This window comes from Pterocles gutturalis, unplaced genomic scaffold (assembly GCF_000699245.1).
Source record: "Pterocles gutturalis isolate BGI_N339 unplaced genomic scaffold, ASM69924v1 scaffold40687, whole genome shotgun sequence".
NCBI lineage: Eukaryota > Metazoa > Chordata > Aves > Pterocliformes > Pteroclidae > Pterocles > Pterocles gutturalis.
The window spans coordinates 1-20,038 of record NW_010116861.1 but is presented as its reverse complement, the minus strand read 5'-3'; the positions used below and the strand labels follow the sequence as shown (position 1 = coordinate 20,038).

At 41.8% G+C, this 20,038-nt stretch overlaps 1 protein-coding gene across 1 annotated transcript; it reads right to left on the bottom strand.

Moving 5' to 3' along the window:
* Nucleotides 1-3,007: 3,007 nt before the first annotated feature.
* DAPK2 (death-associated protein kinase 2) lies at nucleotides 3,008-17,414 on the bottom strand (the record flags this gene model as incomplete). Its single annotated transcript, XM_010075628.1, has 8 exons — nucleotides 3,008-3,643; nucleotides 4,506-4,551; nucleotides 5,925-6,077; nucleotides 10,047-10,073; nucleotides 10,756-10,804; nucleotides 11,952-12,081; nucleotides 15,207-15,345; nucleotides 17,330-17,414. Coding segments are annotated over 8 exons (1,265 nt in total), but the record flags the coding sequence as incomplete, so codon positions are not given.
* Nucleotides 17,415-20,038: the final 2,624 nt, after the last annotated feature.

The window sequence follows — 20,038 nt, the reverse complement described above, 5'->3', positions numbered from 1 at the left end:
TATATATATATATATATATATCTCAGAATTCAGATGTGTGCCTAAAATTTCTGGATGCCAAATTGGTGTTAAGAAACAGATGCTCCGCAAACCCTGACACAGCTCTTCTCAACATGAAGCACCTTTGAACTCCAAAATCTGCACAGACCAGAAAACTGTATCTGTCAGACTGAAGGGAAAACAAGGTTCAAAATCAGATCTCATAGAAGTGAAAAGAGAAAGGCCAGGAATCAACCCTTCAAAGATGATGGAGTTCATGGAGTGACAACCATTGCAGTAGTTCTGATCTGCATATGTAGGAGGTGGATAATCCAGAAATATTTATACTGAACTGGACTGGAAGGCAACCGAGACAGACACCTGAGGAAGCAAGAGTACCACAGAAGAATGGAAAAACACCTCAGGGAGGATTTAAACATTTTTTTAGCAAAATAATTGATAATGTTTACAAGACAACAAATTCCCTTTTCTGATCAAATGCTATAGGTACAGCGTTTGTGCAGATATCTCATCAGCAATTCAAGGAGCCAAGCGATCAGCTGGGCCTCGTTCTCATTTAGAGGTACACATCACTTGCACACAACAGAGCTGGGACATCTAAGCATTAGATATCATTTCCTCATTCTGCAAATGGCCAGCATGGTGCAATGAAACACTGAGTAAAAATCAATTTGAAGTGGAAAAAATGTCACTGGCTAAATGTCAGCTGTACAATCACCATGAAAAACTTCTGAGTGCCCTTTCAGCAGCAGAGCCATCACTGAACCAAAACAGCTCACTTCACAGTTCTCCAGACTGTTAAAAACTGCCTCTCCGTTTCTCAGTAGCCCACAAGCCAGTGACCTCATTGTTTCCTCAATCATTAGAATATCTTCTTAAAAGCAGTATGCCAGTGACCTCCTTCAGCTCAGAGAGCACTGGCCCCAAGGGCTGAGGCACACGATTAACCTCACACAACCATGCTCAGAACAGAGTGGTCTCATTTCATGTTCCTTCTCGTCCTGCCATGCATTTGTTCATAGAGAAAATCTACACGAACAGAGAATACGGATCATGGCTGAGGGAAGGCAGACTCGACAGTCTTTTCTGCAGATATTAACTCTCACTAAGCTTTAAGTTACTTCTTAAGAATTAAAACTCTCTCCCTCATTAAAAAATCCTGTGTTCCGATTCCCCTGAGCAGTATCTTGTGGGTCTTCCATCTCTAAGGAGCCTGCAGAAATGACAACTGAAGCATTTAGACAGAATAAAAAATAGACTTCAGTAAAATTCTCAATGTGATTTATCACAGTGGAGCCCAATTCCCCCCCAAACAGCAACACCAGCTTGTGAGGGACATCTCCTGGCTCTCTACACTACTTTAAAGCTTTTGAAAATTTTGCATCTTGTGGAAAGAAAGACGCCACAGAGAGCACATCCAGTTTCCATCCTCTGCTGTGTACAATGACGGGAGTAACAGTATGCCTGCTGAATTAACTGTTTTCAAAACTCTGAGTTTTCACCAGCCTCTGCACATCTTTACGAGGACACGGCAGCAATGGGTCCACTGCACACAAATTGGAGAGTAGGCTTTTATCTTTTTATCTCAAAGTAGGAAACATTATTCTTAATAACATTATGAACATCAACAACAACCGTTAGATTTAGTTAGGTCATTAACTTCTCTGGAAAACAAGGAGGGAGGCTGGTCAGTGAAAGACACACTTTCATGTGTATCTAAAGATCCACTCCAGATGGACCGGACCAGCGATGCAGGAATCCTCGGCTACTGTCTTCACTCATCTTGTAGCTGCGTAACAGTCACCTTGCAGCAAATTCATACAAAGCAAAGGGGCTGTAAAACTAGCTGCAGAACCAATGCTGGCAATTCTTTTCAGTACACAGAAGCTTGACATCTTTTTTTTAGTCTCTAACTACACCATCAGGGAACAATTGCATCCTGCATAAACAGCTACTGCATAAATAACTATTTATTGGGTCCAAAACCGAGATGGGTACATCTGTGCAGATGAATACAGTATAACCAAGTGACTTCTCTGAAATACAAGACAGCAGGGCATGATTAAAGTGTGGGTCAACTTTTCTTTTACTCTCTAAAACTTTAGGAAAAAAAAAATCTTCACAGCAAGAACACTAGGCTCAAATCCCACATCACAGATTAAGTTAGTTGTAGCTTTGTCATCTTCTTTACTGCAGAAAGCAAACCAGAGGTCTCTGTTATCACCTACCACTCAGAAATTTGTACCTGCACCATAAAATTACATAAACAGTTACTTGATCAGTTCATTACAAGCTCCCAGTTCTGTCTTTTGATTAGGATTTCTCTGGTATAGGACAGGAAATTTAGCTGAATTTCAAACTAAAGGATTAATCAACAGCTAACACCTTTGATGGTAAAAGATCTCACCCCGCATAACTGGCCTAAACAATAATCTTAACTTTTCTTCATTAGCAGCCATTTCACAGAGAATTTCCACAGTACTAGCTAAATGTTAAATCACTACACCATCTATTTTGTTTTACGGGACAGATTTAACTTTTGCAAGTACTTCTCTCAGCTGGTCTATAGAACTGCCTCCAGCAGTTCTGCTTTCTTCATCCAGCCAAAGATGCTATCGTAAGATTTTTATTAGCTTCCAGGCATCCAGCTTCTAGTAAGAACAGCCTGACCTACTCTTTATTCAAGTGAATTACTTAGGAATCTTCAGGAACAGTAATACATGATGAAGTACGATTTAGGCAATGCAAAAGGCTGCAGGGTTAGATGCGTCCATACCACTGTGATACTCTAAGTTCCCATAAGTTCAGACACCAAACACGGCAAAACAACTACAACACTACAAACCACTGAGAGTTTATAGTTTTGGTCAGCACCTTGTGCAATAGATGAGAATCTCTATTTTAGTTCTAGGTGATGTTTTCATGTAAAATCTATGCCCTGAAAACTTTTTAAACTGCTGTACATTGAACCAGGCAGCAAACCCTGCACCTAACGCGATCTACAACATTACTGATTTGATTCTGCTACATCAAGATTCAACCCTGCAAGGAATTCTTCACAGTGAGATCTGTTTAACAGCTCCATTAGTGTTTCATTATTATCTTTGTTGAAAACAGAGTCAAAGTTTCCATTCACACAGGCTTCATTTTCCAGCTGAAAACTACTCATTAAATCCTGTATCCACTTGAGTTCCTCAGAAAGTTCGTGACTGAGAGATTCATACTGACTTTGCAGATCAGCATATTTCCCGGTTATGCCTGTAAGACTAGCGCCTACAGTCTTGATATCCTCTTGTAGATGTCTTTTCAGGGACTCAATTTTACGGCATTCATACTTCAGCTGGGACAGCTTGTGCCTCACACTTTCATTCTCTTCCTTATACCAAGCTTCTTTCTCATTATAAATGGAAACCAGAGCATCAATGTCCTCCTGCAAGGAATCGTGGGATGCAGTCAACATGCTGAAACCCCGTTCCATAAGTGAAATGTCTTCTACTACCCGGGCAAAGCGCTCAAAGTTGATGTAGGTATTATTTGGAGGCATACTCGAATGGCACTTTATAGTGTACTCTCTCAGGCGTTTTGTCTTTAGCTGTGTGTTCTCAACCTTCTTGTTTTCTTGGACTTTTGTTTCTTCTTTCAGCTGGTGGGTCATCAGACAGAGGAACCAACGTTACTGAATATTTACAGGACAGTGTAGTCATTCAAAAACTCTACACAAAGGATGCAGCCTGAACTTCCACAATGCTGGCAGATGCTTTGCTCACACAGATTTTCCTTCATGCATTTGATTGAAAGAAAAAAAAAAAAGCCAAACAACACACAAACCCAAAAATCAATGTGCCAATGGCATGCATTCATTCCAATGTGATAAGAGTAAATAATAGGGCCACAGTCTATTTTCATGTGAATTTTTAGCAGTTACCAGTCTCAAAGTTATCAATATTTGTAAGAGGAAAAACAAGAGTCCTGAAAACACTCTAGTTTTGTGCAATGCAGAGCAAAAACTGAATTTCAAACATCCTCATTAGTCATGCTGAGATTAACCAAATGTACTTTCAACAAGAGACTTATCCACAAAAGCAAGCAATGTTCATGATGAAAAAATACACAGACACACAAGCGTAAGCAAATCAACACGCTTGGTACAGCAGTTATATCTTGAGAGAAACTGTATTTTCCACATTGGCTGTAGTCAACTCTCAACTCAAGAAAGCACTAAACCCAACACGTAGTATATGTCCATGCAAACAGTGAAGGATGTAAAAATGCAAAGCACGGTCTAATGCAGGATGCTGTAATGTGCAACAAACATCAAAGAAGTCATTGACAGAAACCAATGATTTCATTAGACCCAACCAATTTTTTTCCAGCACAACTCTTTGAGACACCTAGGGTCTCTGCTTAGAGTTCAGTTTCACATCTAACACACCACAGAGAATGAGAATATGATTTCTGCTTTGCTCATGGTAAAAAACAAGATCTATCTCTTTATTCAGTCTTACCGTTATCCATGGATGAGCGAGCGCTTCCTGAATTGTAAGCCGCTTCCTAAAAACCACCACAAAAAAAAAGTCTTTAATGAGAAATACCTCGTACCCCAGTGCCTTGACCCACACTTCTCCCAGGCTCTGTATGCAGCATTTATAAAGACAATACCAGGACTAACTCTCCAGTTTCAGGGTTATGTTTCTCCATGAGGCATACTGCTTGTATGCAGTTTGTGTTCTAAGTTTCAGTAAGGAGCTGACCTTACTTCACACAATTTTAATTCTTGATCAAAAGGTACCTGTATTTTTGTGTACCCTTCTATAAAAAGTGATAAAACATTACTTTGCTTTGTTCATCCTACATGCTTAGAAAATAAATTCTTTGCATACACCTTTAATATGACTGTGTCTGAATCGAAGTATGCAACATTAATATCAAAACTGTAATTTGGAACTCAATATTACACCACCCCAGGAGCTGCTGCTTCCTGAAAGTGACATTTCTGAGAGGAATACTTCAAACCTAATCAAACCTGATCAATCCTAACCTCCTCCTGCATTGTGACACCGGTGAGCAGCACATTAAAAGGACTGACAATCAAAGGCAGAAACACAGCATTGCACACCAACTGCCTCTATAAATGGGACATACTTATATCACTGATTTGTCCTTTCTTAAAAGGAATTTGCTAGACCCATGGAAACCCCTCATGACTCCATCACACCCCCCACTTTTCTAAGGCCTGAGGATTTGCAGAAATCTTGACTGAACAGCTTGCCTCTTTCTTTCTAACAACTATTTTTTCCCCTACTGAAGCCATTAGAAAGAACTGCAATGGTCTGACTTCCCTCCAGGACAAACAGGGTGATGGGGAAGGAGATGCTGCTTCTGTGGGCACTTTTATTAAAAGCAAGAAAAACTTTTTTTTTTTTAAATAAAAGGTCTGTGGTTCCTATAAACTGGGAATAAAGACCTGCATACCTGTCATGCAAATTCTAGGCAATTGCAACAGGTGCAGAGACTTAAGGAACAATTCTGCTATGAGCACATGTGAAGATTTTTCTGCCCTTGCACCACCAGGAGCATATTCTGAGATCATGTCACCTCCTCACAAGCCATTCATAATAGACTGAAACACTGGAGTGGTAGTTACCCCGAACTTTTTTGCACACCATTTTCAGCCCTTCACCTACACCCTACTGTACCAGCTTGACTCAGGTAAGAATTCAGTCCTGAAAGTGAAATTTAACTGAAGAGATTCAGTTCCTTTTGTTAGGGTTTCTTGGTGCAGTGATTAACCAGGGGCACAGCAGCAGCCTCCTGTCTGGCTCTTGAATGGCAAGTACACTGCAGGGAAAGCTTTGCAGGTTGTCAGGCTACCTTTCACCAGGCTGATCTTAGAGATCAATAGATCTTTCTGAATTTTTCATTACCGTGTGTCTTTCACCAGGAGTTTCTGAATAAAGTCTTTTGCCAGGTCACTGGTATTGCTGAAAAATTCTTCATCAAATTCATAATTCACGGCTGTGATGTTGGCAAGTGTTTCTTGTTTAGTTTCTCCAAGGAAAGGCGATGCACCACTAAGCCTAGATAAGCCAGAAAGAAGAATCAATTGGAAAAATAAACAGCAAAGGTTCCCTAATGAAATGACAGTGCCTGTGTACTAAACTCTCAGGACATCTGTGGATCTCACGTTGTAGCAGGTATGCCGTGTGGGCAATAACAAGCCAAGCTTTGGGCTCACTGCTTCTGTGGTTACAAGTGAGAGTCATGCTGATAGTCTCTATCCCTCTAAGCCCACAGACACTACCAGGCAGAAGCTTCTATTGGCTTCACGCAGATAAAGTAGTGTTTCTATGTATTTTCTTTGGGTAGGAAAAGCCCTGATCCTATTGCTTTTCTGTCTGCAAAGCTACTGCCAAGTTCCCTGCACAGTGAGTTCAGCCAAGAGACCTTTCCCAGCTGGCACCAAAATACATGTGATCAGAAGTCAGGTGTGTGGCCCTGCCTAGGGGCCAGCTCCACCAGAGGTAGGGCCACACTGCTTATTAAGAAGAGCCCACAAACAAAAGAACATTTGTCGCAATAAAATTCAACAGTTTCTGAACAATGCAGGATCTCATTCTTTTGGCATTCTGCTCCACCTGTGAGGATATAATGGAGACACCATCATCATAAAATGCCATTCAACAATCTTTATGTAGGCAGAAAAAGCTTTCATCCTGCTTCGCCTATCTCTCAGCTGTGACTGATGACCTTCATCTTTGATGACTATTTACCTCTGCTCCGTAAAACTCAGGTGTCAGAACAGATTCATTGCAGGACCCGCCCCTCTCCTTCCTCTCCCAATCCACAGGGATGCTGACTCGCAAAAGCCTGGTTTACAGGAAATGGTATTTATACTGAGACAATTAATCTCATGCCTTTTAAAAAAATCTTCCAAGCGATTACGATGCTTATCTGTTATGTCTAGCTTCCATAGCACAGTTCAGGATGCAGCAGGCTCAAAGCAGTACTGCAGCAAACTCCTGGGATCTAAACTGAGGTTTTGAATACAAAACTGCTGGCTTACCTGATCTTGCTCAACAGACCTTCTACCCTGGTTGTATTGCCATTACCATGTTGACTGGGAATTTGGGGGTAAGCAGAAAGTTTGATGGGACCACCTGGGCCACTCAGCCCAGTCCCCAGCCACCACGTGTGGTTTTATCCACAGAATAAACATTAGAGTGCAAAAAGTGCCTCCTCTCCCTCTACAATCACACAATGACAGCAAGGCAGCACAAGTGAGGTCCTCCAGTTGTCTTTGGCACCATAAGTTTCACCCCATAAGCCACAGTCAATCTCACTTCTTAACGCTCCCTCTTAAGCTCTTGTTCCACTTCTCTTAGCCACAAAAGAAGGCTACAGGCAGGCACCCTGCCCTAGAGCTTTATTTTCCTTTTCCCCAAACTGTGCCACGAAGCAGCTGTAATTCCACCTTTTGGCCCGTTGCTGGAAGCCAAAGCCAACTGCTCTATTCTCCTCTGATTTTTTTTTTTTTTCCTCTTTGGGACTCAGTTTTGACATCTGTGAAATGGGAGGATTCTAAAACCCTAGCACTTAATGCAAATTACTTTTGTCATATCCTGACTCAGTGCCTGTAAAAAAATCTAACAGCAGACCTCAGTAACAAAGGCTTTGCCCTTACAACCCAGTGAATAACTTCACCGGTTACTGACCTGAGGACATGCAGGCATTTTGATCTCTGCACCTGATGATGGTATCCATTTGACTGCTGCCAACTTGCTAAAGTAGGTGGTATCATTAAACACACCCCATTTATTCAGAATTTTTTCAGAACATAAGACTTGAAAATTAACAGAAAATACTAAAGGCATACAAATACCCCACCTGGAGTACTGCATCCAGGCTCTGAGGTCCTCAGCCCAGGGAAGATATAGACCTGTTGGAGCAAGTCCAGAGGCAGCCACAAAAATGATCAGAGGAATGGAACACCTCTCCTATGAGGACACACTGAGAGAGTTGGGGTTGTTCAGCCTGGAGAAGAGCAGGCTCTGGGGAGACCTTCCAGCACCTTCCAGTACTGAAAGGGTGCTACAGGAGAGATGGGGAGGCACTCTTGATCAGGGAGTGTAGTGATAGGATGAGGGGTAATAGTTTTAAAGCTGAAAGAGGGCAGATTTAGATTAGATATTAGGAAGAAATTTTTTACTGTGCAGGTGGTGAGACACTGGCCAGGCTGGATGAGGCTTTGAGCAACCTGGGCTAGTGGGAGGTGTCCCTGTCCATGGCAGGGGGTGGAACTCTATGATCTTGAAGGTCCCTTCCAACCCAAACCATTCCATGATTCTATGAAATTTCTAATACATAGCATATAATGCAAGCTGACCCTTCCCTTCATAAAAAGCATGCTCTTTTTTTTCTGTCATTTGTAGGGAGAGAATTACTGTGGCAATTCTTACTAGCCAACCAGGTAAAACATATTTCCTACACTGGTGCCAGTACAGAAACCTGCTTCACTATTCTGCCCCCAGGACAGAACTCTCCATGCAACAGCAAAACCTCGAGAGCACCTGGCCATCTGTGCATCCCTGTATGACTGCAATTGCACGGTAAGTATTCCTACCTGCTTATCCTCAGCTCCTAAGTTTTAATCAATTATGAATGCAGATAAACAGCAATTTACAAAACTTAATGTCCTGTCAAGTACACGTCACTGAAGACCAGAATGCTGCTAAAAAGCAAGGGTCTGGACAGTATTTTAAATCCCTTTACCTGAGCTTGGGCTCAACCAGTATCCCTATCTTTTTCTGCACCACAGGACAGAAGGGATTTGTTGCACTGAATCTGATTTCTCAGACTATAGCTCTTCTCCAGCTTTTGGGGTCTAAGCCTTGGGTATAGCCCAAGGGTGGACTTAACTCCACTATGTTTATTTTCCACACTGAAAAGACAATCCCTCCCCTCCAAGCCTTCATACTCGTTCTGAGCCCTGAGCTGTGCAGTGCAAATCCCTCTAACACCAGAGTGCACCTTATTTAAGTTTGGCAGCAAGTTAGTCCTCTGAGTGTCATAAGGAACTGCTGAAACCCAGGGCAGGAATGTTAGGGTGAGGCATTTCCAAGAATGCAGTATCCCACCACATGCTGCTCCCCCGCAGTCACAGGAGCTTGATTTCAGCTGAAGCAGTCAGGCCCAAGGATCCCTGACCACTTCCGTAATTCTCATTTCAAACCAGAGGAAAGAATTCTTGAAGCAACAAGTGCTGTCCCTCCACTGCACGCATCCACTGTCACACAAGCAGTTTCACAAATTGTCAAGCTCCATCTTAAACCCTCTCGACTGCTTGTCCCCAGGATGTCTACCGAACCTCATTTCTTTGAGAGTCTGAGCTTGTCATGATTTCCTACTTTAATTTATTCATCACCAGTTGACAGACTTTTCCTCTAAAAAGTATTTTTTTTCCCTTTGTGCTTACTGACCGCAATGATATTCCCAGCCAGCCTTTGCTTTACTAGCTCTAACAAGCCCTTTTTCCTCCTGTAAGATGTATTCTCAGTTCCCAGGGTCAACTTCTCTGCTCTTATCCCAGCTTCAATCCCTCTTTCTGAATATGGGTGATCATATTTACGTATAGTGATCTAGACTGCTGCCTTTACAAGCCAATTAAAACTTCCCTGTTTCCACTTGAAATAACTACCTTGTAAATGGTACTGTTACACTTGGTTTCTATTCTCCCCATGCACTGGTAGCTCATAGCTATGAACAACTGATAGGCTTGGGCTTTTCTCTCCTCTATCATCTAGAGCTGAGGAGGTCCCATAAGAAGCAGAGAACCTGTATTTGTTCTTCGTCTGTGCAGAATGCCCCTGTTCTTTTATCCCTTATTTGAAACTTGCAAAGCTGCAGGATGACATTTGCCCATCAGACAAACCACTGCCCACCCCACGCATGCAGCTCCTTTCCTAAATGACTAAAGGGAAGAGATGTTTCGTGCTAACGCAGCAGAGCTTTAGGAAAACTTCCTATAGGAGTGAATTTATTGTACTCACAGTATGTAAGTGATGACTCCTATGCTCCTAAAAAACAAAAAGGATTAACTGCAGGGGTTCTACATGACCTGTATTTTTCTTAATGAACATAATATAGTACATATAATGTACATAATATAGTAGCTGCTACACTGGCAGGAGAGCCATCGTGGCTTTAGATAACTGCTAATAGCTCTCAAAGAATAGTGTTTCAGGGAAAACAAATTTTACATATAACTTCAAGGAATGTGGCTATTTGAAGTATCTTAATGCATTTCTGCTCTAGCGGGTATTTACTACAGTCAGAAATACAAAGAAACAGAAGCAAGGATGTTTAATGTGGGGTGACCTCTTTTGCCTGCCTTCTTGGCAGATCAGATTAGCACGCAGGTCTCCTCTGCATGCAGTGCTCTCAGAAATAAAGCTGTCACAAGCACTGCAGGAACATGTTTTCTCTTAAGAGTGCTCCTCTGCAGTGGACAGTGGCAAACTGTTAACTCTATAACTGCCATCAAAATTTTTCATTGTGATTTTGCAGAAATTTAATGCTTATGTTTTAATGAAAAATAATGCATTAAAAATGGAAAGACAGAACAAAGCATTATTAACTGCACTTAAGTTTTTTGTTTTATTTTTGTTTTAATTTATTGCAGTAGAATAGGTTCTATTCAGAACGAACTGGGAAAAAGTAATATCAAAGCAACCTAGAAAAAAAACCCTAAAAACTTACCACATATCTGCAGCTAGTCCCAACGGTTCATAGTTTACTATTTCAGGAGCTGTAAGAAAAATTTAATCAAACATCAGCAACTGAAGTAACAAACTTTTACCAGGCTGAATTGAGCAGCAGGTCAAGAATTACCAAGAGGGAGAAAGAAGGGGTGGGAAAAGGAAAGGTTGTTCTAGGATGCACTGTTTATAGTTTGATAGCCCTAGTAGGAATTCAAGTTCACAGGTGTCCAGGAGAGATTATGTAGAGTAACTTGGAACTTAATGCAACTCAAGAATAAGGGTAAAGCAGATATTATATACTAATTACAGTGCAAATAACTAATTATTTCACCTCCCAAGGATACTGTTACCCCTAAGAACCTGAGCTTTTGTTTTGTTTTTAACTGTCACCATTAAAGCTAGTTTCTAACAACCAGTCAGAAACAGCCCTTGGGCAAGAGATTGGAATTACATGCCAGACCACACTGCTACCCATGTCAAACCCTATTATCTTCATCAGAAACATGTCCCTATCAGAAAACATCCCCATATAAGGCTGCATGCAAAAGAAAAGACCAAGGTGAGGTAACAAGATGCAAAAAGGTGTCTGTAATGGTTGCATTCAACCCGAACATGAATTACAATTCTCTCCCTGCCCCTCAACGCTCAAAAACCAAGCCCAAAACCTCTAACAAACCAGTAGAAATGAGGAGGATTAACATAAAATCCAAATGAGACAGGTTAGAATTACGATCAGTGAGTAACAAAAAGATAATTAGGTGGAAAAATGTAAGGCGAGGTGAGGTTTTGTAGTCAACAGGTACACAGTGTTTGAAGCAGTTTTATCTAGAAAACCATTCTAGAGACACCCGTGTGACTGTGTGCCCATGTACTACAATGCAGAGAGCTTACCTGCCCCAGGCAACAAGTGAAAAACTAGAATTTGTATTTGCAGGGTTTCATAATCTCGATCCCAAATTTACATCTCTAAGTATTTATTTGTCAGCAACCTACTCTCACAGGAGTAGCCCATCTGGTTTATAGAAAGCACCTTTTGCCTATTCCAAAAAAATAAAGTAAAACTCTAGATTTAGGTCACCTCAGTACAACTGAGATTGAAACTACCTCTATCCCTTTCTTCTTAACTTTGAAAAGATGTCGCGGCTTCCTCGTGGAACTTGCAATACGAGAAAAAGGAATGGATCACTCACTCACCTACAAATTCTGGAGTTCCAAAAATGTTTTTAAATTCAACTCCATCTTCTATTTTGTGAGCCAGACCAAAGTCAATGAGTTTGATGTGTGGAATAGGGATATTCTTGTCTAGAAGCATAATGTTTTCCGGCTAAAAACAGCAAAAGGTAGATCTTCGGTATTATAATATTAACAACTTGGGAAAGTAACAGAGTTCTCAAGTGCCTTTTTTTCTCTGCATATAGAACACTGTAGAACAAGAAACACGTACCTGTACCTAAGCATTTACAAATCATTCTTTCGATAAAGGGATGACAGCTGTGAAATCTGACATCATTGAATGGACCAGAACTTCACAAAAGCAAAGCAAATCTTATAAGAGTAACACTTTCATTCATTTAATTTTATCTCGTGCAGAGCCTGCCTTCCTCTATCTTCCTGTTAGCACTCCTAAGCTTATTTTCTTAAGGATGGCTACTGCCGGGATGCAAACAAGATGTCCTTGTTTACATAACAAGACTGAAGTTTTTCACGCAGCTCTATGTAGATCCCTAATCTGACAAAATATCCCACTAGGTTATTGGCCCAGCAGCATTGTCACATAACACAAAGAGGAATCTCAGTCTATCTTGTCCTCTCTTAAAAGAGCAAATACATCTCTGGCCCACAGGGTGTCCTGGGAAGATGTCACATCCTGACCCCATGGATTTGCTTCAGTTACAACAACGGGTGCATGTGTAACAGCAGCTGAAGCAGCGCAGACACCTGATGCAGGGAGAGAGTGCCACTGCTTGATCCTGAGGGAGAGCTGCACCACCAAGTATTGTGACCAACAGCACTTTTACTGGTCTGTTCTTGGAATTTCCAGTGGGAAACCTCACTATGTCTGCCCAGCTGTCCCTATCCTGTATATTTTGTAACCCTCTGGAAGATGTCTTATTAAATGCTTCTTGAGGGATTCTAGCCACATGTGAACCTACTTAGGGAAGGAAAATGCTCTTCCTTATGAGACTAAATTCACAGCTGGAACAACAAGGCCAGGAAAGATCTAGGACTTACCAGCTGAACAGTCCAGCAAATGGAAAGAGTCGGGATCAGAGGTCCTAGCACATATGTGATAGCAAGCTATTAAAAGAACATGTAGCATTTCTCACTGCATTGCAGGGAACAGCCAAAGCTAGAACTGTGAAATTAAAGCTAACTTTTGCAACCACAGACTTTGTCTTTCTTTACCACATATAACAGGTATCTCAAACTTGTTTCTTCAACTAAATTTCTCAGCCTTAGTTACTCCCTACCATGGCCCTATTCCAGAGTAAACTAGGGGTTCAATTTATCTCCCATGAAGAGCTCTAATGCATTAATTTGTCATAACTTAATCATAAGCTCAAGAGCAACAGTGAGACAGTTTGATTCCCTGCTGGCAACTGCCTAGCCTTTTCAGAGTAGATCCTAGCATGGAAGCAGCTCCTGCTAACATATAATCTCAGCCAGGCTGCACTGGGAAAGACAGCATATGAATAATTTATCGTCACAGTCATTGGACCAATAATATTTTAGCCTCAGGCTAACAAGTCTGGTTTTCTTCCCTGGATCTAGGCCATTCACCCCAGATACATGATGTAAGCCTGCTTAGAGCAGACAGAACAGACTGAAATGGCAAAAAGTCACAGTCACTACCTCCTAGACTGTTTTATTCCTTAGGTGGTGTAAGTCATTGTAGCTCCACTGCAGTCGATGGAGCCCTGTTAAGTGATGAGATAATTATGAATCACCCTCTATCTAATCAAATCACTGCTTAAAAATACATATCTCATTCAACACTAGCAAAACTCCAAACCCAGTCCTATAAAGCCCAGGAGAGTTATTCTGTGATTATGTTTTTGGTCATTTGATACTCATTATCAGTGAAATGATTCTTTACTTATCCTTTCTGATTTCTACCTTGCAACGTCTCATAACATCTTCATTGATCACCTGACATTACTGGTATTAAATGTCAAAATCAGTAGCTAGAGATCAGTATAGAAAAAGTTGCACCTATATTCTCACAATATGTTCATGCCACTGGATATTACAGTGTTTTCTAAAACACAGTGAAAACTTTCAGTCTTTGGCTTCTGGATTCATGTAGCTATTTAAAAACCAAGTGCACATCCTTCACATGTTCACACATCTACGCTTTTTCACATGCACCCCGTGAAGATTTGGACAGTAGCTTGCTACCCGGTTTCTTAGATTTGATGCAATTTGCAGCATTTGCAACGACTACATATATGCCATTAACACTGACCCAAGACCAAGGAGTTTAAGACAAACAGTATTAGGCACACATTAAGCACAAGGAATAAGCATATATATCCTGAGAATCTGGGAGGAGTCTGTCTATAGCATAGACGTAATTAGTAATAAACTAACCTAGACTTAAAGTTAGGACAAGGAACATGTAATCTAGCAGCAGAGTTTCTTCCTTTTTCCTTTATTTTAAAATGGTTCCCTCCCCTGTTTTATTCTACTTTCTCCTAAGGAAGAAGTGCATTGTGAATGTATTTCTGGAAGCAGCAACATTTGAGGCAGCCAGTTCTGTAGCTGTGAGTCTGCTGCTGAGAAAGCACTGTCTTCTATTCTCAGGAGTTTCATTCCCAAAGACAACAGACCCCTAGCTTCCGAGAAGCATGTCCACCTCGGCAGGCCACCATCAAAAGGACAGAGAGACAGTCTCTTCTGTACTGTCTAGGCCAGTTGTACAGATATCAAAGCCAAGGACCAAAGCTATAGGTGTCACCTGATATGGTAGGAAGAGAGCTCTGTGTGTTCGGCTTTCAAAGCCCTAAGCAGCTAAGAAAGCAAGAAGTCTTTTTGTTCACCAAACTGCACTGGATGACACACATTCCTCACCTAATTCTAAACACAGTAGGGAATGGAAGCAGCAGCAGCTATGCTGCTATGGACCTGGCCCTTCTCTTCCCAAAAAATGCATTTCTTCTGTACATTGTTGTAATTTTATTATTTTTTTTTTAAACAGCATGCTTTGGATGATACCACAAATGCAAAGAGCTGAAGTATGAAGACTTACAATTTCTTTTTCTCAAAAGTTACCACAGGCCTGATAAAGGAGATTGTCTTCCTTGGAGCACTCAGCAGTGCAGTGCATTGAAAATGGTTTTACCGAAGGTTTTAAGCACATTATCAAATACAGATATCTAACAAATTGTAGAAAGTACAGTCCATCATTAAAAAACAGCAATAACAGTAAGTCTAAATCAGCATCTTTACCTTTAAATCAAAGTGAGCAATCTTCTTAGAGTGCAGGTAATTCACACCATCCAAAATCTGCTTGATGAATCTGGTTGCTTCCTCTTCACTCAAAGACTCCTTCTGTGCCAGGAAGTCAAAAAGTTCACCGCCAGAAACCCTGCAAAGCACACCAGAAAACGTCCTGTTATCTCCTGCATTGAGAGACGTAAAATAAACGTAAGCATAGAAAACTAAAGTAGCAAAAAACCTCCACACAGTTAGAAAAAGGCCACGCTTGCAGACAATTCAGAGTTTTATGTTCTGGTCCTAGGTGTGCCCAAACTTCCTTTTGGATTCAGCTCTCTCCCCTGAAAATTAAGGACTAGCTTTCCCTAATTCATTGATGCTGCAAGGTTTGATTCGTCAAGGATTCTATATGACCAAAAAAAGTACATTGATTAATTTACAGACATGTACGTACTACTTAGGTACCTAACATTGTTTTCCCAAATCAAGGAAGTGCTATCAGTTACTATGAGTTTTCACATCATACTTTCCATGCATATTTAGTATGTAAGACTTCTGTTGTCATTTTTGTGCCTTGTACTGAGAGCTCCAGTGCTATTTTTCTATATGTTATGAAACAGAACGTTCTAGATATTGAACTGGGCATCATTTGCAGTTGTCATTCATAATTACGCTTACATTTATTGTTTCCAGTTCACACTGTCATTGATATTACTGATTTATTCTCATTCAAATTTACTGTTGGGGGCACTCACAAAGCAGTTGTTGCTCTTGGGCTCAGGTGTACCACCCCTCCCTGCTCACCATTCAGGGTGCGAGCACCAGGCTTGAGAGATCCAATGATCATTTTGGAAAACAGGCTTTTGGAGCTGTTGTCTGATGAACAACTTCTGAAGAACTGGCAGGTTCAAATGCTTTGAGTTAACTACGTGCTGTGACTGACAGCCAACTCAGAGCACACTGTGCACTGCAGAGGTCTTTCCTCTGACCCCAAGCTCCAACACAACAGTGCTGGTGACAAGATGGTGATTCCCTACTCTGCCTCCTTCAGAGTAAACTACTGTGAACAGCTACAAAAACTGCAAAGAGAATTCAACTGCAAAAAAGAACACACGTCAAAAGCCACAAAGACTTTGGGCTTATTTCTGAGCTTCTACTGTTGCTGTGGGTGACACAAACCTTGCTATTCCAAAGGCGGAGATTTACGCAGGGCCTACTGACTTGAGCATTGATTACTTGGTTTTTTTTAATTTTTTTTTTGCAGTTCCCACGTAGTCAGAAACCTTCTAAGCAACATGAGGCAGGACACTTCACCTTGGCAGAAGTCAGGACACTTCACCTGGGCAGAAGTCACTTGATGCTTTTAATTGTTACAACTAAATGCCTGGCAAACAAAAATAAGCTGATATGACTGAGCAAGATGTTGCAACTGCTGTCTCTGGCTGCTGCTGCCTCCTCCTTCCTATTAATCTCAGTTACTCAGGCTGTGAGACACTTATTTGATCTCTGATTTTCTTTTAGGTAACACATGCCAAGGGTATCAGCATTACCATCAGCATTGCTGAACAGGTTTTGTGTTACCCTGTGCATTTCAGGAGCCAGGGAACGCTCTCTCCTTTCTGCATTGTAGTAGGTCTAGGGGCCTTGGTTCATTAGTTTAAAAATTATTACAGCTGACTGTGATAAGCCAGTAAAGAAATCTGTAAGTAAAACCTGGTAGTGTCTTGGTGAAATCTGTGTACAGAGAGCAGGCAAAGTCCCACTTCCGTAATGATTTCTATCAAGCGGCACTTAAGCAATCACCTCCGGCAGGCACTATGGGCTGGTCATCAGGAAGCCAGCAAGCCAGCTAGCTGTACCGGGATACTTTCCTCTGCTTTTCTGGAATTTAACCGTGTAGGCACACTACTCTCTATTCCTCTTTTACCCTGTAAAATCTCCTTGGTGATTGTTCCTTAAGGAACAATCCTTAGTTCCTTACGTCTTGAATCAGGACTATAAAAAAATAAGTTCTCTCTCTGGCCAGCCTGACAGCCCGTGTAGCCCAGCCACTGGCTCTCCAACACCAGCAAAAGAAGGTATCACTTCAGCAGAGCACACGAGCTGAGCCGCTTTGTGAACGCCGCTCCCCTCACCTTCCGCTGGCACAGAGGACTGTGCTACGGATGATAAAGGACACCTTCCTGCCTGGAGGAGACTGGCAACTTTCTTTTGAGGAAGCTACACAAATGAACGACAGAAAATTGTTTAGTTGCCCAGACTGGAGGTACGTAATTCCCCTTCTCTCTTGGCACCCCAAGAGCAGTCACTTAAGAGCAGGGTTAGCTGCTCAGGGCATACTAGGGATTTTGCCCCAATGGCAACCTCAGCAACATCCTAGGCAACCAGCTACACCTAAAGCATCACTGAAGAAACTGCACGGCCTGCAAGAACAAGGATTCCAGGAGATGTACGTGCTAGCTCCTGGCTGTATTTTCCTTTTCTCTCCAGTTCACACTAACCTTGAATCAGGCTAGGCAGAGGGAAATTGCAAGGCACAGAACACAACATAAAAAAGGAAAAAAAAAAGATTCAGGGAGTCTGAAGTCCCTCTGTTACTTTATCAGCAAAAGATTTCCTCTTACAATAACCACATGACCATTTAATTTCTGAAGGTCAGAGACTGGCATACATTACAAACAGCACATTAATCTCCAGTCTCTTGTGGCACAGCCTAAGACTTTAGCCTAAGCTGCAGAGATCTTAAAAAGAGTAATCCAAAGGAAAATTCAGTAGAAGAGATATGATGATTTCTCATCAACAAAGACGCAGGCTTTAAAAATAGGTTTGAGTAAATTGTAGAAACAGAGCAGCAAGCAGTTCAGTGCGGGATCATTCTCATCCAAGTTATGCACGTAATCTCAGAGAAACCCTCAGGAAGAGTTATGAATCCCAAAAGCCAGCCATTATGGAATACCAGAAAAAAAGCAGTTCAGAACTAACTCCTTTGCAGTAAAACACTCATAACTGCACTACGGGTTACATTTGAACATCCAGGGAAGTGTGGTTTTTAAATCAGCACCACCTGTAAAAGAGCAAATGCTCCACTCTCAAAGGACCTTAGGTTACAGAAAAATCCCTTCCTCTGGTTCCACCTCTTTCCTTTTACCACGTCACCTTACACCCACAGCAAACAAAGAGGCAACCAAATGATACCTTTGCTCTTCCTTCAAAGTCCAATAAAAGACAAAAGACAACGCTGCCTTATTTCATGGAAACAGCTGTTTATTTTGCGTACGCAACCTTGACACTTCCCAGTAGAGCAGAACGGCGTACCAATCAAACTGGCCTGTAGGCTGCTTGTGTTTGGGCAAAGCAGCCTCAAGGTAGGGCTCAAGCAACGGAACAGCAAGGTCACAAAGAGCTGTGGGGAGCATATCCCTGAACAACGTGCACAAGGAAGGGCAAACGGTGTACCTGGCAAACTGCACGTCACAGCAGGAGACTTGGCAATGCTCTTCCTGCTCTTGAAGAGAAGGAACAGCACCTGTAGAATCAACCCCTGTGTAAAGAGGAGATAGTTGTGCCTGTGCCAGCGCAATCAGTTTGGGAGAGGGACGACATTTCAGCTAAAGCCTTTTAAACACCAGGGTAGCTTCTTCAATTAATGAAGAATACTGAGGATATTCTTTTGAAGCTGAAGTCCACTGCAGCTTAACATAACATTAGTTGGCCAGGAGTATGAGACTGATATCGGAGTGTCAGGACGAGAGATCATTTGTTTACAGAGAGAATTTAATTATCTTTTATTAACAATTATCATCAGCTTCAATTTGTATACAGCAGCTGAATGCAGTGGCCTTAATCAGGGCAAAACTCTGCTGCATCCACCCTTTTAAAAGTGCAATAAGCTACAGCCTGACAAAAGGACACACAGAACGTGTCAGGCCATGTGGGGACAGGAAAAAGCAGGCAGTAATGAAATGGGAGGCTGTTTTAGCACAAAGTATCTGCCAGTCAGAAAAGCAAGCTCCTTTCCTGTCTTTCAGTGCGTGGCTAGAGAGACGTATTTAAGGGTATGTCCATTTGGCCACAAACATATACTTAATTTAAAAATTAACAGATGCTTATCATCACTCATATGCCAACTGCCAGCAGTCACGTTAACCTCCAGGAATGCTCCCTGGCCTAAATGCTGGCTCCCCTGGAAAGCTAGTGGTTACTTCATCTCACCCAGGGATCAAGGCCTCATTGCCTGCATTCCATACACAAGGTCGAGGCAAGTGCCCTAGGCAGCGTATGGTCTACGTAACTTCAGCCATGGTGTCTCTGGATTTCATGCTTCATACATACAGAAAAATTGCATGATTTACTCACTACCTAAAAACTGTAGTAAGGAGACCTCAAGCTGTCTCCTTGCTTACAGCTTTACCTTAGTACCATGAAATGACTCTCAAACTAACACAACGACAGTAACACTGTTAAATTTGGGGCCATCCAAATGTTCTACAGAATTCAGCTGCAGATGCAAAGCAGAAGTGCCAGCGATCTTCCTGTGACCTCTCAGCCACTACAGGTCAAATCTAACATGCATCAGACTGGTTGGCAAATAACACTGAGAACAGAAAGGCTACTTAATTCCCCTCCTGACTTCACAGTGAAGAATTTGCATCCCTGGGGCAAACACGGGAAGCTGAAATGAATGACATGACTACCCAAAGTGATGACAATTTCTTGTAGCATCTAACACTTCAGTATATTCAGTCTATCTGTCAATCCTGTCCGTGTCCGGGCCGGGTGAGGTTTCCCGTGTTGGTTCAAATTAAGCCGCAGGCTCCACTCAATAAGGCAGCAGTGGGAGCGGA